At 43.7% G+C, this 26867-nt stretch overlaps 3 protein-coding genes across 3 annotated transcripts; 2 read left to right on the top strand and 1 right to left on the bottom strand.

The window, feature by feature from the left end:
- Positions 1-845: 845 nt before the first annotated feature.
- Positions 846-24975, bottom strand: LOC124301048 (uncharacterized). The gene is made up of 3 exons (XM_046755710.1): positions 24522-24975; positions 7513-7817; positions 846-7319 (listed from the first exon to the last, which is right to left on the bottom strand). Exons 2-3 carry the CDS (start codon positions 7678-7680, stop codon positions 5967-5969), a joined length of 1521 nt encoding a protein of 506 aa, XP_046611666.1. The 5' UTR covers positions 7681-7817; positions 24522-24975; the 3' UTR covers positions 846-5966.
- On the top strand, positions 8500-10489 carry LOC124310321 (outer dynein arm-docking complex subunit 4-like). The gene is made up of 3 exons (XM_046774131.1): positions 8500-8761; positions 8828-9103; positions 9180-10489. Exons 1-3 carry the CDS (start codon positions 8500-8502, stop codon positions 10487-10489), a joined length of 1848 nt encoding a protein of 615 aa, XP_046630087.1.
- LOC124310320 (outer dynein arm-docking complex subunit 4-like) lies at positions 12037-13743 on the top strand. Its single transcript, XM_046774130.1, has one exon. It carries the CDS (start codon positions 12037-12039, stop codon positions 13741-13743), a length of 1707 nt encoding a protein of 568 aa, XP_046630086.1.
- Positions 24976-26867: the final 1892 nt, after the last annotated feature.

Genomic DNA, 26867 nt, shown 5'->3' with positions numbered 1-26867 from the left:
CAAATCCTGTCGAGTAGCCACTGGTAGCCAACTGCGATTGCGCGCTGAGCTTTTGCGAGAATAGAAATCTGCTTGACCGACATCTGATACGCACTTACCATCGTGAAAGCAATGCGTGATGCGGTGCATAAGGCGCGTTCGTTCCATTTTCCTTTTTCAACCTCCGAAGTGATAGCGCGCATCAAATTTGCAAGTTTTAATATCGTACACGAACAGCTTGATTCTCAAAAGCTTTTCACAACAACAGTTGATGGCTTATCTCGTGTTTTGAATATTCTCCGAATTATCGACTGCTTTTTTATGCTCAATCCAAGTTGGTTACTTCGCTTACCGACATGTGCTTACCATAGACAACATATTTCGCATCAGATGGTACTAATGATTTTTTGCACGGACTTCTTCAGGCTTCTCTCTAATTACAAGTATGAGTGTAGTAATACTTCGGGTAAACGAAACTGTACTAAAAAAACTTAGACAAAAGACGATAATTGTAATTACAATGAATTCGGATTCATTTGTTCTCCCGCGGGTTGACCGATTCGATTCTTAATCACATACTTCCTACAATAATTCCTTGTATTCGTGGGATTTTCGATACAAAATGAATTGTCCCGATTCAGAGTAGCCTGGACTTGACAAATTTCATTTCACATATCTTCATGACGTTAATTATAGCGTTGAGCTAAATAGTTTACAATCTTCAACGAGTCAACCAAAAGTTTTGTCGCTGAGACGCTGTAGTAGCGTGATATTTTCCGGAGCTTGTACGATTTGTGTATATCCACCGCATAATAGTAGGGAGAGTATTATATTATAGAGTAGCGAGAAATAAATTATAGGTCGTGTGAATGTAGCAAGAACTTTATAAAAGATGAGGCAGACTCACAGACGTTATACGTGTATTATAGTACATGTTTTGTTGAAATTATTGCGAAGGAGAGTCAGAGTTTTCTGTGTATTCCATGCGAGTACTTTCACCAATTCGAACTGATGTGTTTTTGTATAACAGGTATATCAGTCTTTATATTTGTTATTTACCGAATTTCGTACCTGTCAACAATTACTTTCGGGCTCTTAAATGGTGTCGTTTTGTCGTTATTCAGCGCTCAGATTTGAATACATATTTCATCAAACATGCCATTCATAACGTATTTTTTTTTATCAGCCAACAGGTGATAACAAAACTTTGACACAACAACCCCGCCGCACAACGATAATGTTTGCGCTTAAAATGTTAATTATGCATGTTGCAGCCTGATGAGTCAATAAAAAAAAAAAATGTCACGGCAACTAAACCAAAAAACCATATGGCAATACGGTGGATAATTTTATTTCAAACCGAAACTTTTTGTTGAAACCTTTGCAATTTTTCTCTGCTTCTAACTCTCAAACAAGAAAGTAAGTTAAATATCATTTTCCGAGTGATGAGTTTGAGAAATTCGACGGTTTCTTTATTTCATTTAAACACCGAATGAAATATAGCATAAAACTGATATAATTGGAGCGAGAACGAATCAGCAAATTGTATCATCTCCAAGATAATATGAACAGAAACTAACAGTGTTCGCGAGCGTTTTAAGTTTGACGGAACGTTAGGTACGGTGGGTCAGATTCTTTGATACTCGAGCAGATAAACATCAAAGTGCAAAAGAACGAAAACATGCACGCATACAGGATGCCTCCTTCGCTGATGACGAGCTAATTATATGTATAATATAATGTACTTAATGTATATATGTATAATAAGAGTGCAATTTTTGCAGAGTAGGAGGCAAGTGTGCGCGATTGTCAGAGCCACTATACGCTTTAGCTTGCGTATAGAATTGCAGTGAAAAAAGTGATCTTAATTTATTCAAGTTTTCAATGTATTATAGTTTGCAGGGTTGGCCGCTATTCCATTGATCTTAGCAGCATTCATCCTCGTAACAAAAATGACAATTTTTCAAAATATTCTCGCGATAGGAATGATCCTTAATATTTTTTAGTCAATAAAAATAGCTAGCCATCCCCTAGCAAATATGATATTGTGGGTATGAGTGTGACTACGTGTGAATGTACATACATACTGCGAAAGTGACCAAATCACAAAATGCTGATAAGTTTATATGTGCAGGGAACTGTTATCTTCTTCCTGTTTTAGTATACTACAAGTATACAGTATAATACAAGTGGTGTGCTTAATGTGTACGTATTTCGATCCGTGAAATGGAATTGATGATAGATTCGTGACGTCGCATTGACGTCACGACGAACTTCGATTTGTACACCTTATCAGGAAAACCTGACGCGATAGGAAAAAAAGAAAAATAAAAACGCAATCGAACCTCACCGAAAGATCCAAGTCTCCTTACATACGAATAAGTAAATACTTTTAGTCAAAATAATCATTTCAATTCATTTATTATCAATAATCGAATGATAATTGAAAATTTGCGATAGTTATTTCAGCACGTTCCAGAACACATGTACCACCAAGTTATAGTGAATGAAATTAAAGTAAGAATAATAAGAAAACCATTCGCAATTGACGAATCCTTTATCCTGAAATTTTGTAGTTCGGTCACTCTGTCTTATCATAGTAAAATACCCACAATATATGTGACAGGATCAATTTCTATATACTATGTACGTATGTAGTGCATACATACGATTACACATGTATACCTACTTGATAAGAGTCAAGGGTTGACAGTGCTGCCTATTTAGTAGGTACGGTACTACATAGAGTACTATACGATTTACGATACTTTACGATACGTTACGATACGATACAATTATACACGATATACAATACAATGTACGATTTAGAACACAATTCAACACAATATGCATAATTCAACACCATGTAACTATAACAATTAATAGAAGAGAATTGTCGTGAAATATATTCTAACGCAGGTATAATGTGTCATAGATACATATATATGTATATGTATATAACATATATAGGCAATGAAAAATGTTTATATATATTATTTTTTTTTTTTTTTTGAATTAACACATTATCATAATATAATATCTCGATAATATATAGTGGATTGTACAAGCAGGACGTAATTAATGTGTAATGTTTAAATATATTAATTGTGCACTTGACGTGAGTTTTGTGTCTGTGTATTGTGTGTTTATGACTTAAATGTAGTTGATGTGCGTGTGTGTAATTTGTGCAGTAATTAACATTAATATTATATGGATGTAGGTACAAAGCGCGTCACGTCTGCCTCGAGTATTTTAACGATCGGGTGAGCCACAGGAACGTGATTTCTCTCTTCTGACTCTGGGTATGTTCCGAAGTGAAATAAACAATTTCTGCGGCCCACAAGCCAACTGCCATATACTTATTTTATTACTAATTCCATGTCTTTTCAATGTTGTTTATTAGTGATTATTTATGAATTAGTGATACTTAATCGCGCGAGAAAATTTTTAACATCAAGAAACGGGATGCATCATCTGAAGAATCAAATTGCAATTATTGAGACGTCAATTTTCGACAGATGAATTTGATACACAAACAATTAATTGATAGAAATTTACAGATTCCTATAAAGAAATATCATTTTTGTATGGATCATCAATATTTGACTATGCTTGTCTGATATGGTAGAATAGAATGGTCTTTTGATAAATTTTTAGAGTACAAACAGATCGACGTGGCGCAAGTCCTGATTCTTTGCGACCGTATAGAAGGATGTACCTACATTCTCACCTTTAATTGAAAGTACGACCTTGTTCCATCTAATCATTTGAGCTTCACAACGGCAGTAAAAGGTGCAGAAGCCTCTCTGGTTCCTTTTACCCTTGTAAAAATCGATTGTCCTGCACATAGGCGTTGAAGTACTCGTCACGTGTCCACGCGTAGGATAGATATGCCCATACCAATCACTTGGATGCAGGTATAGACATGAAATAGTGTATAATGTTGCGTGTACGTATCTATGTATGTATCTCATGGAGTAAGAATAGTATTTCGACTATATAGTATAAGTGTATGCATGTATATATCTATGGTACAGGTATATATATGTACAAAGTATACAGCTCTGCTAGTCAGAGGAGGGATTTCTGCAATGGCGCGAGATTAGGGTCGCCTCAGCTTCAGCAAACCCCGCGGGGTTGATATCGAATGTATTCGGCGTTAACCACACCACGTTGTAAAGGAGATACGATCCGAGTTCGCCAGTAAGTACAGCCACGCGGATAATCCGAGATAAAAGGGGAAAGATCACGGGTGGATTCCCGGCGTTTACACCAATTTCCGTGCTGCGTATAATATCTCATTATAGATGCATGTTACGGATCGCAGTCTTATTTCGAAAGGTTAAGCATGCTTGAAACAAGTGTAGGTATACTTATTGTTAGTCAGCAGTATCCTGAATTCCTCTGTAATTACTTAAAATTCTTGCACGATGTAATGTTTTTTTTCAAATTCTCAAGTTATTGAAATTATTTCGGTTTCCAAGTCAGGCCTATATACACTCTCTCGCAGAATGGTCAACCTCTCACTTATTTTCGTATTGCTTGTCAGTCGCCGAGTAGCCGAGATTATTCCCGTGCAGAGGACATAAAGAATGCACAATTTTGTTGATAAATATTGTGCTTTTCGCAGGGTGCTCATTTGGAAAAGCTTTTGTTTCAAAAACAGAGAGTAGTACAGCAAGGAGAATTCTGGGTACAGATCCCGATACCGACATTTTAACCGTTTCACGGCTCAGACAAAAGCCCTTTTTTCAGGTGGGGTTTATCTGCACTCTGATTAAGTTTCATGATCATCAGAAAAAATCCTCCGCATTTAAAAAATTTTTTTTCCGATGATCAAGAAAGTTCACCAGAGTGGGGATAACCTTTATTTGAAAACGGGCTTGTGTCTGAACTGTGAAGCGGTTAAAATGTCGGTAAAATGTCAGTATCGGGATTTGTACGTAGAACTATCCTTGCTATACTACTGAAGAGGATACTGAATGGCTGTACAATTATTCGCCACCACGGCTGGTTGCCTGCAGGTCATACGAGAGATAACCGTAAACCGAAGAAATCATATATTCCTTCCGATACGATCGATTACTGATGGGTTATCCGACGGCTGAATTTTCAATGGATTTGAGCGGTTCGGTAGACTCGCGAGTAAAATTCCTGAGTGGAAATATGTAACGTATAATTTATACAATGAAAAATCGCGAATTTAGACTTAACTTTGAATACATGGGGCACGTGTTTATAATATAGGTGAAAAAAGGTGAGTATTAACTATCATTTTTCCGATAGCGGGGTCGCGCATTTTACTCATGAACGTTAATGTATGTTACGATATAGTATTATTCGAGTACGATACGTGAAAAAGTCTTTAGAGGAAAATAGGTTCTTTGGTAAATTGACAAGTAGATTATAGACTTATAAATAAAGACGTAGACTGACTGTGTGCAGGACACCTGGAGTCCGGGACCGTAAGATGTCGTCATTGCCATTGCGATCCCAGCTCCACAGGCGATTCCTGTTTCCACTATTACTTAATATATACTTGCAGGTATTAGCAAGGTGGCTTCGTCTCATAGAGGCTCGCCCCCTCGACGCGTCGCCAATTTAGCTGCCCTGGTGGCCAAGGCGCCTAGAGAACAAACGAGGCCGGTGAGTGTTTCCCATAACGTAGTTCGTCGGGTTTTCTGTGGCTTGACAGGCCTCGACGCGACCCCGTCGACACCGTGGTCGAAACCGACGTTTCCGGTAGGTGCACCTCGCGAACCAGCGGCGGATTTTGGCTGCTGAACAATGCTGCGTTGATGGTGATCCACAAGGAGGGGAGTCTCCCTCCAAAGCGCAGGTGCGGCGATTTCTAGCCCTTCCGATTCCCTCCGAAATTCAAGCCCGACGTCATCCTCTTCATCCTCATCCTCGTCCTCGTGATTCCCTCTATTATCGGTGTATCGCCGGTTCTGGTGGACGTGGCGCGTCTTGGCATCAGCCCCGCGTCAGGCGTATTCCGTGTCGGTTGACGCCGAGCGTTCGAGATGGTGATGATGGTGATGATGGTGATGATGGTCGGGGTCAACGACGTCCGGTTCCTGTCCCTGAGCCTGAGCCTGGGCCTGAGCGAAGGCGAGGCTCTGCTGGTAGCTGAAGAGCTGGCGCTCGAGGGAGTAGTTCTCGGCTTGAAGGGCGGCGATCTCTCTGCGCATTTGCTGATTGTGAACACGACAAACGTCGTCGTACTTGTGATAGGTGGCCTGAAAGAGCAGATGGCCCTCATTCCACTCAAGCCGCACCCTGAGCTGCCCCTTGTCAGTTATGAACGGACACTCGACATCCTTGACCTCCGTGACACCGAGGCTGGTCTCCATTATTATACCCTCGTCGACTGCCTCCTGAGCGTAGTACCGGCCGAACGGTGCTCCAGGTAGAGCAACGGCCTCCTCGCCTCTCATCAAGTACGCAGTCCACCCGACATACCGGAGATGGTTCCTCGGTACGTTGTGGATGTCCTTGTAGACTAGGTGCAGTCTCACCGTGTCCGAATGAAGGTCCGCCCTGAGTGCCCAGGCTTGTTTGTCACGGTCGTAGCACGGCGCCGCCGGCAAAACCGGCAGCCCCAGGGCTTGAACCCCCACCTCGGAAACGGTACGCGCCTCGACCATCTCGAGCGAAACGCGGACGACGCCCTTATGGGCTATTTCGGACCACCGGATCCGCGGATGCCAGCCAAAACCGCGGCCGTCGGCGTCCGAAAGGTCCTCGATGTGCCCGGACTCTATCCTTCGGTCCCCCTCACCCAGGGTGACATTGTAACGCACTCGGCATCGGTGATCGAAGCCCGTCAGCCTTGCCAAGTAAACGCTCAGCCGTCCCTCCTGCCTGCCGTGACCCGTAGATGAGGCTGCGGCGCCCGGACCAGAAGCTGAAATAGCCGTAACGCTAGTCTCGTGGTTGATGGCATCTTTGTCTCCCAACGGGTAGATCACGAGATTCCAGTCAAACCCGCCGAATGTGAAGTACCCTGTCTCCAGCTTCTCCGGTTTTTGCTGTCCCGCCGAGAAGACTCCTGTGGGTATTCGCAGCTCAGCAGTATAGACAGTGCGGACGTTAGCCATCGACAACTCGAGCTGGAATTCGCCGTTGGGGTCAGCGAAGTTCCGACTGTAGAGATCCGAGACTGGAATGTAGTTGCGGTTACCCTGGGCAGGGGCGTCGTACGTGAACTTGACCCGCTTCCCGGAGAAGCCTTCGTTCACTGAAAAGTGCTCCCGGTTAAGGAGGGTGAACGTGAAGTCGACGTAGACTCGCAAACCCGGCGCAGCTCCTCGCCATACCAGGTAAACACCCAGGACCTGTGGTCAATGGAAACGAAATCAGTCGAGTGAAACGATTAGAAAGCATTGCAGTGAAATGGTAGCACATCGAGTATAGGATATCAATGGATTCGATTTCGGCATTAAAGTCAATATGGAGTGTACAAATGCTATCCAATTTTTTAATTTGAGGAATATCAATAGCACCTTGGGATAACGGTTTAGCACGTACCTTGTCGCCGCGTGAGAAGGCGACAGCCCATCGCTGGAAGCCGCAAACGAGTTCCTTGCTGGTTACGTCGCGTTCTGGGTCGCGGACAACGCTCCTCGTTACGACGAATGAGAAGACCCGCGTACCACCGCGATCGGGCAGCTGCGCGAATCTGTACAGAAGAGCCATCACCGCATTCCTGCTGTTTTAGGTGAAGATCTCGCGCCCTGATGCAGGCCTGGAGCACCCCCGCACGTCCCAGCCTGATCCCGGGCCCTCAGCCCGTCCTTTGATTCAAGTGCCACCCTCTGCTCAACAGCTCTTTGCTGTGAAATCAAGCATTACGACGTTCAGCTTGGTGATTTAATTGTAAATGCGTCACAAACAGCTTTCTGCTAAATTACACAATAGGAGCTACGGCACATTGCGAAAATTCTCGAGTCTTGGAGCAAGTAATAACTATAAGCTCTGAGCTGAATGGGTCTTTGCACAAACATCGGAAGTTAAATGAATGTTACTGGGTCGTAGTAACGAGGTTGACTCGTACATTCTTCCGGCAGATTAAATAATAAAGCCTGTTCGCGTTCAAAGTGAAGTGTAATCAATGTCTGCTCAGACAAACTGTTTAATTTCAAGGGATTTGATCAACGAAGACGTCGGTTCGAATAAATAAACAAATGCTCGTCTCGTGAACGTAGCTGTTAAGATTTTGACACATTGGATTCGGGTTCAGTGAAGATGTAAATTGTCAAAATTACAGTAGATGACTAACAAATCCTCCTCTATGTGGGTTCCATTGAGTACCTGGTGCAGGAGATCAGCTGAAGATATCCCTGAGGTCAATTTTGCGGCTACTTTACTGAATGGGGGAAACAGTCTCGATTGATCGAAGAGAAAAATAACGCTTGGAGCACCTGTGCTCACAGTTAACCTAGGCATTCGGGTGTGGCCGTACGAAAATTAGATCAACACTGATTAGGAGCCGGTATTTGCAGAGATTATTCGAACATGCCTACCTCCGGCAAGACCCCGAATCCAGGCACGGGTAGCAGCACCAAAGACATCTTGGGGGCGCCGGTTCTGTATCGAGAATGGGGCTACCGATTTACCCGCCTTGAAGAATATCCCTACGCTATCAAGGCTTTCAACGCGTCGCAAGCCCACGCGGAAACCAGTGACCTCAGGACACTGCTAGGACTGAGCGTGGCTCTGAGTCGACACACGAAATACCATGAGGCCGCTGAGGTCATCGACAAGTGCATGGAAATAGGTTAGGCTTTGGGAGATGGGTTCGCAAACTTGTGTGGCTGACGAAACACTGTTTCTCGATTTCCAGACCCGCAGAACCTGCGGGTGAAATGGAGACGCGTCGAAACACTCTTTGAGATCGCGGAATTTGGTTACAGTCTGATACATGCGCACCAAGGAATGCAGCAGCACGAGTTCCCCTTTGAGTTGGGAGTATTTCAAGGAAACGAAACAGTCCTCGACTGTATTGGACGCAACACCTCGCCGATTGCCCTTAGAGAACTTTTCCCGTGGATTCAAAGAGTCCAGAAGCGACAAATGGAACTGATTGCAAAGCTCGGCGAGGAGGAGGACGAGTTTGCGGGTACGTTCCATCTTATAGACAACTTTCAATTCGTCAGGAATGACTAGAGTGAGTCCGACATATATTTTTCCTGTAGCCATCGACGACGAGAATACCAGGCTGAAGGTAAACGATCCGGTGGCAAAGTTGGAGGCCTATCTGAGACAGCTTCATCGCGTACTGGCTGAGACCTACCTAGGGCTGATGGCTCACGACAAAGACACGATGGAAGAGACCCTCAACTCTAGCGCAGTCTGGTCAGCGAATGCGAAAAGCAGCAAGGAGATTTACGCTTTGGCTGAAGAGTCATACCAGAAGTCCTGCTATCGACAAGACGTCCTCCGCATACGCAAACCCTACTACACCCGACGATTTAACCGGAAAGCCTGGCCGCTTGGACATAAGAGAAACGTTCTGCATCTGAAGCAGATCCGTCGTGACAATATCATTATTGAAGCGGATTTCCTGCTATTACGATTGCACGCTGCGAGAATGAAGCGAGATTACCCACTCTTCTTCCAGTACCTCGACCGCGCAAAGGACAAATTCGAGTCTTATAGTAACCGAATGTTTCCATTCAAACAGAAGTGCCTGAACACTATATACAAGATGGCTGCCTGGGCCTACATAGACCCGAGAAATCTAACTTGCCTCGAAGGTGAGACAAAGATACGCTATCTGAAACATCACCTGGGAATAAGAGTTGCCAAATTACCGCGGGACTCGGATCTTGGGTGGGTACCAACAACGAACATCAAACGCGCTCTCAAGGTCTTTCGTCACCGGCTTTCACTCGCTTCGGAACCCCTTGAACTCGCTTGGCTCTTTCACGATCTCTGCAAGCTCAACTTCGAGACACTGCGGTTTGACCTTGCTCGTTTTTACGCAAAAAAGGCGCGGGACGCGAGTGCCAATGCGAAGAACGAGCATTGGGCCTTGAACGCGAATCATATTCTCCTCAGAATTGAGGTTGTGCAGCACAATCGAAACGAGGCGCGGGAGGCTGCTCAGGTCGCCATGCTGAACGCTAAACGCCTCGGCATCGATTACCTCGTCGATTTTTATCAGAATGCGATTTGGCTGGTCGACGAAATTGACTTCGAGTCGAGAAACGGAGTCGACAGCATCATGAAACGACAGATGCTTATCGTCGATCTAATGCCAGAGGAGTTGAAAAACCGCGTGGACTTTCTTTTCCGCAGTATGAACGTCGTCCCAGCCAGACGCCGACTCTCTGTCATGCCAGGCTGCAAGGCCTTCAATTACAAATTCCCCATGCCTTGTCGCCGAAATTCGATATTCCCTGCACCACCTAGAGATCCCGAAAAGGAAGCCCGGAATGCCTTACTCCAGCAGTACGCTCCCACTCGCGGTGCCCTCGGCTGGGTGGACTTTGAGGACTACTAAGGCAAGTGTACCGATTATTGAGACGTTTACACCCAATTATTGACCCTTTTGTTTTCCAAAAATTATATATTGACGGCACAAATTGCAAATTTGTGGATGACTAAAACCAATTGCTAGAGAGTTAGATATTACAAATTTATTTTTTGATAATTTTAGAACTAAGGATCAAACAGATACAACCAAAAAAGGTCAATATTGGGACAGAGTCAATAACTGGGACACTCACTTTAGTAGAGCCCAGGCAGTTTAACCACTCATAGCGGCGTTAAGCGAACTGTCAAAAATTGCGCAATGGCGACATAAGGTAATTCAATGTGTTCTGAGTCTCAGATAAATATTTACTTTTCAAAGTATGAGTTTAAAATATTTTTGAGGCCAAGCAATCCGATTATGACCTTAAAAAGTTATTTATTTCCTTGAATTCATACAGTTTTGAGCCCTCAACGTTGACGAATTTTTACCATTTTCTTAAATGGCGTCATAGAACGAACTGTCATCTTCATTCTTCGGGATGAGTTTTTCTTTTGCAAAATACGGAGTAATACTATTTTTTGATGCAAAATCGTTATTTCGAAATTTTTGGCAGTTACGTGAGTGGTTCACATTTATTTTTGTGCCACTGTTCAACCAATTCAAATCCAACTCGAAACCCCCCGTTCCAGCCAATTGTGCAAATAATTGCGGATAACGAAACGTATTTGTTCACATGGCATAATAGTTAATTCATAAGTAAGATAAAGCTGTTATTTATGAAGTCCAACGTCTAAAAAAACTGTAAACAACGTGGAAATAATGTAACAAATGTGTTAATAAAACGTAGTTCATGTAAGCGAATTAGGGTGTAAAGTAAACCAAGGAAACAAACCTGCCACCACGTTCATATAGATAACGTGCTAAATACCTGAGGACGTATTGTTTTACAACGCAAACCTTCCTCATGAGATATTCAACTCACGTAAGAGGTATTAAAACATATCTTCCGTTTTAGTATTAGTTCAAACTCGCACTGGAAAATTTATAGTGGTGTGCAATTTAAAAAGACGAGTAGACTTCTACTCCTGTCGACAATAGAATTTGAGACCATGCGATGAGATTACGAGTCGTAATTAGTCTCCAATACGGACTGCCTTTGGCGCGCGGCTAAACTTTTGACCGAAATGCTGACTGTGTATTTCAGTTCGGTGTGACAGCAAGTCGGGACGTAGGGTCATCCCGACATGAGTAATACGTACAAAACCGATGTATTCCTACGTGGGTTAACACAGCACTTACGGGTCAACCCAACACTCTAATAGACTTCTTGAACCTACATCCACTACACAGCACGGGGAATAGCCAGTTCAACGCTGTCCGTTGGGATTACCCCTCGACACGGTCATCTCATCCCTCCAACTAAAAGGTCCGCAACAATCCCAGGACCGACTCAGAGCGTAGCTTATGCAAATATACCTCGCTGCCGCGGCTGTCGTGTCATCGCCATTTTGATGCACGTCACGCATGGCATGTCCTCGCGGTTGTTTCAACGAAGCACGTGACCCATCACGACGATGACAGACTGGTTCGCGGACTCCACCCTGGGCGCTAGGACGCCGTTGTGCCGCCCCAAACATCGGTTCAATCCGTTACCGGACGTCTTTCTACGAGGTGAAACCGCCACCGAGACATCCGACGAACCCCAGGAAACGACGATTGCCCACGCAGAAGCTCGCGCCCGCATCCGTCAGCGGAGGAATGGCTCGCGTCTGCTCAGAGGTACGGATCGACAATTTGCGGAGGCACTCCACAGAGAGGCGGACAACCTTCACTACAAAGGCGACTACGAGACTGCTCTGGTTCTCTATCACCGTGCGGCAAGCGTCTGCCCCAGAGACAGCAGCCACGGAGTAGCAGCACGACGTACAGCCGCGGCTATAAACGCGCTAACCCACCCGAGCAAAGCCTTGAATATGCTTCTACCCAAGACCAAAAACGGAGCTCAACAGGCCGCGGTGATTTGTCCCGAGTCTGCGGCCCTGAGGGCTTCACGCATCCTCGCCGAATCCTCGGACCCAGTTTCCGTCGTCCCTCAGATCCTTGGCTTCTTCGATAAGCGCACTGACTTCTGGCGAACTCCCAAGCCTCAAACGCCACCACAGCCACGCGGAAACGTGACTACCGTAGAGCGGAGAGCAGTGACAGTGACGGAAGGTATCAGGAGAATGGAGATGGCTTTGAACAACGGTGATCTGGTCACGGTACTCCGGATCGGTGACGAGGTCCGAATCAACCTGGACCACGACTTCTATACCGATTCGACAACGCTGCTCCGCTGCCAAGCAACGACCAATCGCCTCATCACCCTAGCTTACCTCGCTCTCAAACGACACGACCGTGCCACGGCTGCAGCGGCGAAGATGACGCGAGCTGCGTCAGCCATCGATGTTCCTCTTCTGATGACGCAGGCCCTGGTCACCCTGGGCAAGGTGCATCTGACCTTTGGCCACCTCAACGCGGCCGCCCGTGCCTGGGAGAGGCTGATACCCCGTGTTCATGAGCCAATACCTAGAGCCTGGCTGCTCCACGAGATCGGCAGGTGTCACCTTGAAAGTGGAAATCACAGGAAAGCCGTCGAGCTGGCCACAAGATGCTTGGACACTGCCGAAGCCGCCGGTTCCGAAAAGTGGACGTTTCACGGGCGGCTTCTTCTCGGCCAGAGTTTGACTCAATTGGGAAGAATTGCCGAGGCTGCAACCGTGCTGAGGAGCCTGGAATTCGCTGGAGAAGAAGCTGGTGATGCTCACACTCTCGCGTACGTTCGCGAACTGATCAAACGTCTCGCCCTGGCTTCAGACCGGCAGACTCGATCAGCTAATTGTCTTCAAATCAGCTCAAAGTTGCATGACCTTAAGGAAATGGACACCGCAGAATCATCTTCAGTTAGTTCCGAAAGCGTTTCCGATGCTGGCTCAGAGTCTGACCACGAGCTGATCCCTGTGGACCTTGAACCATGTTGTAATGGGTCGTCATCGTCGTTCGCGATGACGTCAAAGTTTGAATCAGCCTCGGCAGCTGGCGACCCGGGTGACCCTGGTAACCAGGAGGGTGGACCTGGCGTCAATCAAGACACCATCAGCACCGGACGTACCTACAATTTGTCCTCACCCGTCGTTCAACGTTCCTTATCAACCGCGACGACCCCGAAATGCCGGGATGTAAGCGATGCTGAGACGGTTTCCACCCGCGGGGAATTTGCGAGGATCTTCGGTCCTCAGTAATGCTGTATTAACTTTGAAGCTGAGAGACTACTCTGGATTCACTAACTACGTGACGATGAGATTCATGTATTCAGGACAAATATATAGTAATATATCTAACCTGTCGAAGTGTATAAGGTAAATATGCTCACCGTGCATATGCCTGTTATTGTGCTCGCAGTAGTTTTGAAGCTGTTGCACGTGAGAGCTGGGCATCGTTTCTCTTTCACGGTTTTCTAACTTCAACTTGTTATATCGGTTTACACCCGCCTCGAAGCTAGACTAGAGAGATTCTGGCGGCAGTTCAACCAGCCCTGACTCCGGAATCGAGTAAGTGGGTACGGTTCTATAGCCATAGGTATATTGCAAGATACATGGAGGCGGAGGTTCGCGTTTACTGCACGCCCGGGCTGACAACCCGAACCCGGGGACACCTCCTGCCTATCTACCTGTTGAACCCTATCTTTTACTGAATTGTTTCAATCTTCCAGTAGCAGGAGTTTCAACGACGAATTCTCCCAAGGTAAGACAGCATTGCAGATCTGCGGGAACTGTCGGGAATATCTGATGCGAAGTCAAGTCCATGCCGTTGTAGAGAATGTATTTCCAGTGTCCTGGACAGTTTGATCGTTGAAATCAAACGTACCAAATAACAGCTTCAATTCACGCTGCTGGATGCTTTAAGGGTTTCACACCGTTATTACGATTTCGATGATCCGAAGGCCAGTTTACTGTGGTCGTTGCCGGGTGTACTGGTTCATTTTGCTTATCTCGTAATGACCTGACCGACGCTGTTGACGTAGGCAGCGCAGGTCTTTCAGACGTTCCATTTCAAAGTTAACGAGGTGCACGAGACGCGTTGGCTTAAGATGATGGCAAGGGTTCCCCTACATCTAACCTGTACGGTGGATTTCTGATATGACCCTGTTACTGCGCCGTGCCGGATGAACGACCTGTTCAAAGATTGGTGTATATAGACGTACGAGAACGATACCACTGTGACAATTAAGGGATAATCGCGATGCGTTGATCAGAAATTCCCCGAGAAAATTTCGTTCGGTATACCACTGTGCTCATTTAATCAGATCCTAGTAGATTGAATCAGAAGAAGTGCACCCCAGGATTTTGTTTGTTCGGTAGTCAATTTGCTGGTATTGGTTTTCTCGTCAGTGTGGGAGTTTGTTGATTCGTAGCGATTACTCAGGTTTTGGAGTCGATAGTAACCCAGGATTCAGGAATCTCATTCGAGTTCCTGAAGATATATTGACGTTGGAAAATTGTTCCGAGGGATTTTTCTTCTAATGACGTACGTCTTGGAAGTTGGAATCTGTATTCATCAGACTTTAACCTGACACAAGTGCCTGGCTTTTATGAGTTATTTGAAAGAGAACAAACGAGAGAATGAACGAGTGTTTTGCTCGTAATTTGTAATTGCTGGTCGTTATCCCTCTGGAGATGGAAGTGGAGGTGGAGGTGGGAGTGAATGAGGTCGCGAGATGGTGAAAACGGCTGCGAGCTTTCATCTCTTTGGCACGACCGCTAACGTCAGAGTTCACGCGACGAGGTGCATTCAGCGATGCGATAGCTCCACAACGTGCACCACCTACACTCGTCCACCTCGGACGACGTACCAAGTCCTCAGGCAGGTGAGTATTGATCGAGGCAGCTTGCAGGGAAGGGCGTACGGACGGATGGATAGACGGGAGGACGAGGGTAGTTCTCGTATAGGGGTGCCCAACTGTTGCATTCGACTCGCACGGCTATCCGTTCTCCGCTCTGCCAAGAACGAACGTAGCCGGGGAGAGCAACAGGCAGCCACCGAGCTCTTCGCCATTCCGTACGCAGCTCGTTGATTAGACGCCTACTTGTACATCATAAAAATGTATGTAAAACGTCGAATCGATAAGCACAGGCGGAATTTCTTCGGTCCTTGAATGTTGTCCGAAAATAGACGAGACAAAATTGAAAAACCTTAAATTACAGGGGCTGATAAATGCTCGGTTGGTGGTATTATGTAACCCTAAAAGTGTCGAGTCAGCCCGTTCCATAATTATTGTGAAATTTCATTTCACCGTGGAACCACCTTGAGTTATACCGTACCCGTCTACTCGTTCTTGATTTCTTTTTCTTTTTATTCACCAAGCAATGAGTAAAAATCCGAACCCCCGTTTGCGAATTTGCCTTGGATGCTGATGATGTAATTTTTTGCAATTCCACGCGGCGGTATAAGCCGCTATATTTCTTGGCGGCAGGGGATGGATCCTGTCAAGATTTATCTGCGCCCCCAAGCGATCCATAGTTCCGTTAATAGAAAACAAAACTCGTTATCCAGAACCATGAGCGCGTGATACGAGCAGAGGAAAATTCTGTGCAGGTATATAATCCCGGCATGTCTCTTAGGTAAGCAAACCCAAGAGTGAGAACTCGAGTCTGAGGTTAGACGGGGTATGGAATCGATCGTTGGGGTGCGTCAGCTGGCTCCGAGGAAACGGGTAACGAGAAAGCTGGTAGAAAAGAAAAATTATCATTTCCAAACCCCAAGGGACGTTGTACAAAATTCTGGCATTCAAGTGGGCGATATCAGTCCAATATTTTCATCACCATTTTCGGAATATATTTCTCACGCTTTACATAATAATACTTCAGGGGTAAAATTCATTCAATTGTTATTTTAACGAGAACAGAGACGTGAAAAAGAGGAGGAAAAAAAGGAAATCAGAGAAGTAAAAATGAAGAATAAAGCGACGGGAAAAACACGCGAAAAGTTCAATTTCAGGAATTCTGATCAATTTTCATTAGCTAACCGAGAATTTCTCGATGCGGTCGTGTAACCTGAAAACTATTTTACTGCAGGAATTACGACTCGAGCTGGTGCTCTAACGGTAAACCACGACAAGAATGTTGAGAATTTATGATCGTTTCAAGGATGTAAAAGTAGGTTACAGTGCATGTATATCAGCGAGGTTCAAAAGGTATAATCAAAAGCCGAAAATTGATATATAATTTACGGGGCGAGTTTTACATCGATTAACGATAAGCATGAGAGTAAGCGTTTTGTTCGCAGGACTGAAAAGTGAGTATGAAATTCGTTAAAAACGGAATCTATCTGCGATATTCTCTTCTCAACCCCTCGAATAAATATAACGTGATAACCTTCTGAGACTCGGATTGCACGGATAAAATAAAAGATTCGAAAGAGAAGAAAAAAAAGTGATCGTGCCGCGGCAGGCGAGGAGTCTCATGGAATTTCCCGGAGTTCAAGTTACTGCACGACGGTATTAACTTTACCCCCTACACTTTATAGGATGTTTTCACCGACTCTGCAATATCATCACACCTTACATCACACCCATCCCATTACAGAGCTCGTGAGTGACTGGGATTTAATTTAACCGAGGACTGACTTGATTATTATTCATTGAGATATTTAACCGACACAATTAACCCGCGAGCTACATTAAAATACCTACCTATAATCTATGAGGATGTAATTTATGTATGTGCATGCATCTAGACAAATAAACATTTTACACCTGCGTGAGTCAAAGCGTGAGATTGTGTAACGCGCTCTTTCTATATTTATATCCGCTATCAAGATGGAAAAGGTGGGACCGTGGGAGGGGATCTCGTTTCTTGATGTATAAATCAAGTCAGATTAGGGGTAGAATTTATTTTTTCACCCTATGCGCAATTTTTTCACCCCAAGGCGAAAAATGTGGGGGCTCCTTTGACTATACAGTAAAGTATAAACTGCTGGGTACCATTTCAGGCAGGTTCTGCACTTTGTACGGCGAAAAGTTGGGAATCAGAGGATAGGAATTAAGTTCAACAACCGGGAAGAGCCAGCGTTAACAAGTTATAATGTATTTTTTATGTAGATCACTTTAGTCGCTGTTAACCCTTGACTCGCGGCGTTAATTTTTTTGTTTTTCAGACAAATGGACACGTCGCGCTCCTTTCGACGCACCGCAAATTGAACATAATTTTTCTTGCCTGTACTTTGCACGAAAATTATACTTCCAAAAAAAATGTGAGTTCAATACCTTTTTTCACGAGAGCAAATTGAAGGGCATTTGCTGCTACAAAAATATAGAATCGAATCTTTCCATTCTTATATTTTACTGTATAGAAATATGTCACGTTAGGCAAATTGTTTGAAATGATATTATTATATATTTTTTGGACAATTATGTCTAGACTAACAGCTCTCTCGACACCGCAGATCCTATCATTAAGATATTCATTATTCAGTATATTAAATTTTCAAGAATATTGACACATAAAGTTTTTATTCACTAAATACATTCTCGACGAATGATTGTCTTTGTGAAAAAGGGTTTGCAATATCGTTCGAGCGATCTGAGAGTTCTTACTACAAATACAAAAGACAGGAACTTTACTTTCAATATTTGCGAGTGAGATGAGAATAGAATAGAATAGAATAAAAGAGAAAAGGCACACAAATTGATCTGTGGGGAGTAAAAGGGTCAAGATTACCCGAGAAGAGGGTGCGCGGGGTCTGAAAATGATTGTTCTCATCAGGCGAAAAGCTTGAGGCGTGAAGAAGACTTATTTTCACACCGCTGGGTGTAAGACCATGTCCAGTAAATAAGCTTCCGGGTTAACAAACGAAGACACAGGTAAAAAGGAGTGAGACAGAGAGAGAGGCAGGCAGGCATTCGGATACTCTGGGGGGTGTGAATCGCCCGAGTCTGCAAGGGTGTAACGAGCACTCGGTCGGCGGAACCCTTGTCGTGGGTAAAACTCCTCATCGTCGGTACCACTCACCAAAAGTCCCGAGCTAAACTCGGCGGCGTCCTCATCTTCGCACTCAATGGCTTCGTCTTGATCTTCTGCAGGGGATGAAAAGTGATTCACGTGACATCGGGCCGGAGCCGCGACGGCGTCGATCGCGAGAGAATGAATATAAGAGTGGAAAGAGAGAGAGAGAGAGCGAGAGAGAGATAGAGAGGAGAAAGGCAAGACGGCGCCAGTCGAGCCAATATCCTCGAGCCCCTGCATTATACACCCGGGGAGAAAACGAAAGGTTGGGATTTGGGGTGAAAGGTATTACAGACGAGAATCTCGGATTCCGAACTTGCATCGCGAGCCTCTCCGGGTCAAATTTAAGGGGCCATTTTCTTTCATCGGTTCGCCATAAACGGGCGGCCATCCGCGTTGAATGGCCGGTGAAGCAGGAGCGGTGCAAAAGACCCACCGTGGTACCAGAGAGTAATTGACGTCGATCTAATAGATTGAGTTCGACCGCAACCGAGCTCAACCATCCCCTGCAGCCTCGCCTTCGGCCTTTCCTTCTCTCTCCTTCTACAGCCTTCTTTCTTTCCTCCCTTAGCCTCCTCTCGCTATCGATTTCCCGGCCACGGGACGAGAAAAAGTGGAAACGGAAGAGACACGCGGCCCGTCCTCGAGGCGCGTGGGCTGCACGCGGAACCTCCTCGGCGATGAGCGAGATTATGGCCCCGGGTGAAACTCCGCCGATACTCCCACCACTGCCACCTCCGGCATTCCGTAACTCCTCGACGCCGAGGGAGGCTAATCGCGCATTCATTCAGCCTCGAGTCTCATTCACCATGCAGCTACGTGGCTCAAGCTTTCCACCGCCGTCCGTTACCATGTCGAAGTATCTTTTTACAATTTTTCCTCACACCATACACCGGGGAATATTTTTCGAGCTATCGTTATTCCTCGCAAAAATTGCGTACAAAGTATCGGTGACTGTATCGAAAAAATCGACTGTTTTTTTTTTTTTTTTTTTTCTAATCAAAATTCAAATCGCGAATATTGTTCCAAGCAATTCATTAATATTTAGAGGCGCCAATGTCAACTCATCAACACGTTAGTGATCTGATAAGAGCAGAACGTATTTTTGTAGGGAACCGAACCGTCTTCGAAAAAGGTCTGATATCATTATATGATAAATCTACTTTTTAAAAAGTTATTTACGGTCCTTAAATACTTTTGGACCTTAAATAATTTTTGAAAGGGTAGATTTATTGTAACATGATAGGAGATCTTTTTTGTAGAGCGTTTAATTCCTTTCGAAAATATATTCTTACACGGACCTTAAATAACTAAGATTTAAATAAATTAGACGATGGCAATGTGTCGGATATGGAAATGAAGTACCGTATCTTTTCCTCGATGTATAACCCAATCTCTTAATGGGGGGCGGGTGTACAGGTCGGACGGTCGAAAATCATACCTATTTTTAGGAGTTTGTTTTAAAGAAAATGAAAACACTTGAAGCAATTTGAGTTCGAGGGCTTTATTATTTACAGCTTCAAGAACATTTTAGAATTTTTTCACCGAAATTAATAACAAAATGGCAGCATGACGCATATAAGTAGCGCTACTCCGAACTCGACGGCTTTTGCGGTAGCGTATTGTCTAACAGCACTGTCCAACTTGTAACAGATAGAAATTTTTTTTAAAGTCAATAACACCCAAATTTTGGATTAGAGCTCCTTAAAAAAAATTTGTTTCAAATATATACGGCTACGAACAAGGAATATCAATTTTCGATCAAAACATTGTTGGAAGAATGTTTGGAAAAAAATTTTTGGATTGAAATTAAAATATCTAGCCACGAGCTCGAACCGATAAACAAATTTTAAAGATTGTATCAAAATTTCAAGTTGATCGGATAACACTTACCGAGGGATCTGCGCCACCGGATTGAAAACGTGGTCGTTCGCTACTTTTGTGCCGACATTTTGTCATTAATTTTAATGTGAAAATTCCAAAATGTTCACGAAACTATAAATAACAAGGCCCTGCAACGCAAATTGCTCTAGTGTTATTATTCTCTTTGAAAAAAAAAAAATCTCCTAAAAGTAGAAGAGATAATCTCCATCTTTGAATGTGCGTTCCGACGAAATAGCTTCAGTTCCTATAACACGAAGGTATTGTACGACGTGACTCGATACTCCTCCCTCCGCTATTGTTTGCATTTCGACTTTCACAAACGGCACAAAAACCAGGAAAATACGAGGCGCTCTTCACCGTCGAGCCAGCCACAAATTGCTCGAGGGTCTCACTCAACTTACGTCAGTTGTTACGCTCCAGAGATTCATCAATATTCAATACCGTGCACAAGGTACCATTATCGAATGTTCAGCCGGTCTTATTGTTTTCGGATGAATCTCGCGAGGTTAATGGAAACGAGGCTGATAGTTCGCGATTATATTGCCTAAAATTTTCTGTACCAAAGTAGAAAAAATATATGAACAACGTTGCGTACCGAACTCTGGAAATTAATCTGCCATCTATCGAAGCTCGTATAACTTTTGCCAATTTCGTAACAAGTCTTCCGATGAGAAACTTTCAAGTTTCATACAATTAAATACGTGCCTACGATTATACGGTCAACACTCGTCACTGGGTAAACTTTTTAATGTATACCGAAATATTCGAAAAAAATTAGGTAACGACTCAAAATGCGATAAAAATTTTCACTTCCAGCTTCGTTAATTTTCTTTCCCAAAACCTGCGTTCGCAGGAAAGAATAAGTAACGATGTGGAACTGAATTACTCGAATGCAATGGTATCTTTTTTCGTACATATGGCTAAGAATTGATAAGTGTAAAAGTTTTGGCAGACAAAAGGCGGCCGACGGATTACACGCGGCTTTAGAAACGAGAATCTAAATGCGCTCGGCAAATGATTGAAAAGGCTCGCACGTGATTGATCGCTGTAATTCTGCAGATCGTTTTGCACCGTGCCAATCTTCTTTGACTTCGCTTTATTTGTGTAATATTTCGACTGGCATTTTAAGCGAACCAGAGCGCAGAGCTGACTTTGATAAATGGGAAAAAGATACAGATTCGGTATCGTTCTAATTATTTCCGATACTGTGAACTCAATTTTTCATGCAGTGCCATATACTAACGGTGAGTGAAATCAGCGACATGAAGAACGAAGGTTAGCCGGACATGAAAACGTTGCGATTCGTTCATTGATCGGTAATATCTGTCAGTTGGAAATCTTTTCAGCGTTAAGGAGGGTGGGGGGTGCAGCTGGGATGTTCTAAAATCGTACCTATTTTGAGGTTTTTTTTTTTTTAAAGAAAACGAAAGTTCAGAACATTATAGAACTTTTTTATTAAAATTAATAACAAAATGGCAGCACGGCGCATATAAGTAGCGCACGATCATGTCTTCAATCCGGTGGCGCAGATTTCGGTCAATTTTTGTCCGATCGACGTGATTTTGACACAATTTTCAAAACTCGCTTATCGATTCTAGCTCGTGGTTAGATTTTAGAATTTCAATCCCAACATTTTCTAACACAAATTTTGTCAACAATTATTTTGGTCGAAAAATGAAACTTGCTGTTCATAATCGTATATATTTGAAAAACATTTTTTTTTCCATCATTAGGGCTACGAGCTTGAACACAAAAGGCTCTTTCTAACTGAAAAAAATGTTTCTACGTGTTACAAGTTCGACAGTGATGTCAGGAGATGAGCCACCGAAAAAGTTGTGGAGTCCGGAGCCTTTCGCTGTTTATATGCGCCATGCAGCCATTTTGTTATTACTTTCAATGAGAAATTTCTAAAACGTTCTTAAAACTATAAACAATAAAGCTCTCAAACTCAAATTGCTTCAAGTGTTTGCATTTTCTTTGTAAAAAAAAAAAAAAAAAGAAAACAAACAAAAAAAACAAACTCCTAAATATAAGTATGATTTTAGACGATTCAAGCTGTACCCTCCGTTTGATTTGTGGATCCGCAAAAGTCCTGCACATAGAGCCAAACGGGCTGCTGATCGGATCTAATGCGATAACGCAATCGCTTACAAACGCATAACAGGCGAGCGTTTCATATTATAATCCAATAAACTAGGATGATGGCTTTCGAATAATCGAGTTGCGCGACTGGCGCGGTGCTTTCGGGCTTTATTTATCTACTCATTTTTTTTTCATCCCGTATCCGCTACGGCATCACACTTAATACGTGCAAATTGTGTGCTTCAAGCCCCCCCCCCGGAAGAAGAATGGCGGCGGTTGGTTACGGGAAAAATTAATTGCCGCGCTGCAACAACGTCGTATAACCGCTTTTATATGCCCCCTCCTCGCAAAGTATTATAAGGTGGACGAGTGCATAGACACACAGATATTACACCGGCGTACAAAACGAAACGTTAAAATTTTCCCTCTCGTTGAAGCTACGAGTTGTGATCACGTCGCAGAAGAATTTCTAATTGCCGGCTCATGCACCTCGCGCCGAGCATAATTTACTAAACGCGGAGACACTAGGCTCTCAGATTCTTTATTTTTTCTTTTGTAGAAAACATTAAAATATTACAACATTTTCGGAATTCCGAGGTAAATTCAGAGTCGCGAACCTTTTCGCGTCGCTAATTAAGGTGATTACTTGAAACACGCCGTGGGAATTATATATTTAACGAAAATTTGTATAGGCGTGAAGAAAAAAGAATAACAATAACAATTCCCGTTACTTTGACCCCAGCTTAAGCCCCCCTTCCGCAAGCTTTACGCCAATTATTTATTTTTTTTTTTTTTCGTTTTCAACCAACTAAAATTTCTCTTCATTTTTCACCTCCCGGATCTAATCCGGCTTGAAAATTTTCGAGGCCCCGCGGGAAACCCTTCCAAATAAAAATATACGTCAAACGTTAATGCCCGTCGGATTTGAGTCGTACAATATCATCGAGGACAACGTGGCAATTCACTATTCATTCCTAATCCGATGGATGATACATCTAAGCACATAAGATACCGACGAAGCGTCGTAGCGATAAATTTGCACGACTAAAGCCAACGCGAATGCCGCAAACGGTATTTTCTCGACCTCGGAATAACACGGTTGAACAGTTGTTCATCTAGTGTGGAGAATCTGTCGTATTTGCGCAGCTGCTCATTCGAGTTCACCGGATTAATCAGTACGTGTAAACGATGTGCAGCTCGGTGAATATCTGGGTGAGAAATGATCGAATAATTTGCGAAAAATCTACCGGGAAGCATCGGATGTACATTGTCAAATAAAGAGACGGAATAATTTCTAATTCACGATTTGCTCTGTAATTTGACAAAGCAGAATAGAAATGGAAAACTTTGTATCGTTTTTCACGCAATATCGCTGTTTCTGCGATCAACTTTTGCTAAAACGTACGTTGTGATCAGATTGCTCAGTCAGTCTGCATACTAAATTATACACGAACTGTTATCGTGTGAAAGGATTTTTGGTGTCTCGTGCCTGTTAAATATTGCATGATTCACGACGACATCAACGCGTAAGTACATAGAAAGAATGATAATTTGAAAACGCCAGAATACCGGGAATACATGTATTTAATATGTATATGAATGAAACTATAACGATTTGATAGCATCGCATTTCCAACCAAAATTGTTCTTCGGCTAATGGTTTTTAAAGTAGTACACGCAGGTTGTGGGAACGTTTTGTATATATATACATGTATGGATAGATATTTAGGAAAAGTTGCGATCGGTAAGTGGAGGCTATATTACACCACCTACGCATTCCCCGCGCATTCTCCGATACCCCCAACAAAGGCATTGTAATCGTCATGAAATGAGAAGCCGCATCAACGGAATGTAAAAATTCCTCCGTTAACAGGACGGATGTATAATGCAAACGGCATAATCGAGATAAGAGTCGAATATCGGATAATTATGTATAATTGCGTGCAAAGAGTCGTCGAAGCTGCTGCCTGAACATAAATATTCAAATCCACGGAAATTACCCCTGTTACACGAAGAGTGAATGCGTGATGTATTATACATAACATACGTACGATATCGAGCCCTCGGACTGCAGACGACGATGTCCTGGCTCCTCGATCGGATGAAAACTAGGAGATTCGAATGGACACGTACGAGAATTCACCGTAGCACGATCACCAGATTCACGTGAACACATGCACTTGACGATGTGGCGATGAAAAATTTGAGGATAAGATAAATAGGAGAGAGATAAGAAAGAAAGGAAGGTACAAATTACCGAATAGACCGGCACTCGGTGAGAACGACGCGTCGCTTATTGTTAGTTACGCGTTACAGTTGCAGGATCGTCCGTCTCGGTAATCAAGCAAGGTGAGTAAGCTTATACCTAATAAGCGGTATATTATGGCTACGCTGATCGCGATGAGTGTATTCTAGCGCGACTGCTGCTCGCTGCTGGTTTATCGCCGACGGACGGCGACGCTGGCGTCCCGACGCCGCTCTGCCGGCGCCCCGGCGCCCCGGCCGACCGAGCTTGCACCCTCGACGCTGGGCGCACGCGTGCCTCGGCACCTCGAGAGGCAGGCAAGGCACCCTTCCGAAAGCCTCGGGGCGCGTCGGGACGGCGATCGAGGAGATACCTACGAACGTTCGGTCGGGCGCACGGATCGCCGATGGACCGAAGAATTTAGTAACCGGTATCCGTAAGATCATCCACTTGTCGAGATGCCGTGCCGGATAGCGTTCGAGTGTTCAAAGTCGATTCAACGGCTAGGGGGCTCAGAAATTTTACCCCAATTGGTCTCATGCTTCGGTAGAATCGTACCTGCAACTTAAATTTAACCTGGCTTGAAAAAAGTGCCTCGGCAATGAGTTCTAAGAATCTGAAAAAAAAAATAACTATCTAGGTATTGTTCAAGGATCGCAGAAAAAGGTTAAAAAAAAATTGTGTTTTTTTTTTTGCTTCACAGAATTGATTTTGAGCAAAAAAAAAAAAAAGCTGTAAAAGTCCATTTGCCGAAACATTAAATATAGTTTGAAGAATGTTTGGGGTGATTTTCAATAAACGAATGCCGAGATCAAGACAAGGTTTGAATTACAAGGATGGAGAAAATTTCTCGTGCATCTCGTTTACGCTTCAAAGTTTCTCTTTGCCATGGTTTTATTACGGACAAGTCGCTTCGCGGTCAACTTTTATGATGTCGACTGTAAATCGAAAATCTGAACGACATTCGCGAAGTTACGGATGAAATGTACCTACGTGGTCAAATGTTGGCTCTGAGTACGGCTTTTTACTCTGACCGAAAATAGTTGAGTTCATTTTTCTTCATCCAGCAATAACTGAAATACCTGTAAATTGCACCGGGTCGTATCAACGGGCGGAGGCTGGAAAAAACTCCCCGCTACGGTTCCCATTATTTCCGAAAACAAGAATATCGGACAAAAAGATTTCATTTTCGGTAAAAACTCTAATGTTGCTGAACGGATTTTGTTCAAAATCTGGGTAGTTTTAAGTTGAATTATAATCAGAGAGTAAAACGTAGAGTTTTGCAAATATTTCAACAGCTATGTAAGAATAACTGGCTCGACTGAAATCAAAGACATAATAATCCATTGAATCGTCGTTCTCGAGATACCAGCGTCCGTATGGATCCACAAATGGTCGAAGGTCATTTTCTTCGGAGATCAAGTGAAAGACAAACTTTTCTTTCACGGAGTAAATTATGTAACAACTTTTTAAACTTTTTTCTGAACACAGAGAAACGGGAAGTTAAAAATCTTTCTGTGTACAAAGCTGGTATTGTTATACATACGGGTTCCACGCTGGCCTGCCGTTAAAGAGGTGTAAATTATCTTTATCGTTAACACCGGAAAGCTTGCTGAAGAGAGAAAAGGAGAGAAGAAAGCACATAAGTCGGACGTAAATCGTCGGATCTTACGTCTGACTGCACACTGTTGGAAAAGGAGATAACACCGGAAAGCTTTTAAACCTGTATGGAAATGTCGGTAAATTTACAATTTACGATTTTTTCATGTGTTCACTTTGAGTCAGCCATCGGCGACTGTATGACGGAAGATTGGTTGATCGTGTTCGCGAAGTTCTAATTGTCAGCGTTTGTACATCAAGTAGAGCGAAAAACGAGTCCAGGCAAATGGATGATAAAATAAAGAATCGGAACACGCGATCGATTATTGATTCCACCCAGCTGAATTTGATCTCAAGCTTGACTAGACAACCTGCAATCGCAAATTATCTACGTCCAAATTTTTTCACATTTCACGGTTAATAAACCCAAAAGTAAGCCCACGGCTCATCCACTCTTCCCCCAATCTACGTCAACCACAAATCCCAGTCAGCCCGGGGATCAGAGGATGTCCCTCATTATTCATTGCATGGCACGTTTATGCATCAAGCCCTC

The sequence above is a fragment of the Neodiprion virginianus genome, chromosome 1 (assembly GCF_021901495.1).
Source record: "Neodiprion virginianus isolate iyNeoVirg1 chromosome 1, iyNeoVirg1.1, whole genome shotgun sequence".
NCBI lineage: Eukaryota > Metazoa > Arthropoda > Insecta > Hymenoptera > Diprionidae > Neodiprion > Neodiprion virginianus.
Note: the sequence above shows the minus strand (reverse complement) of the source record. Positions and strands in the feature narration are given on the sequence as shown.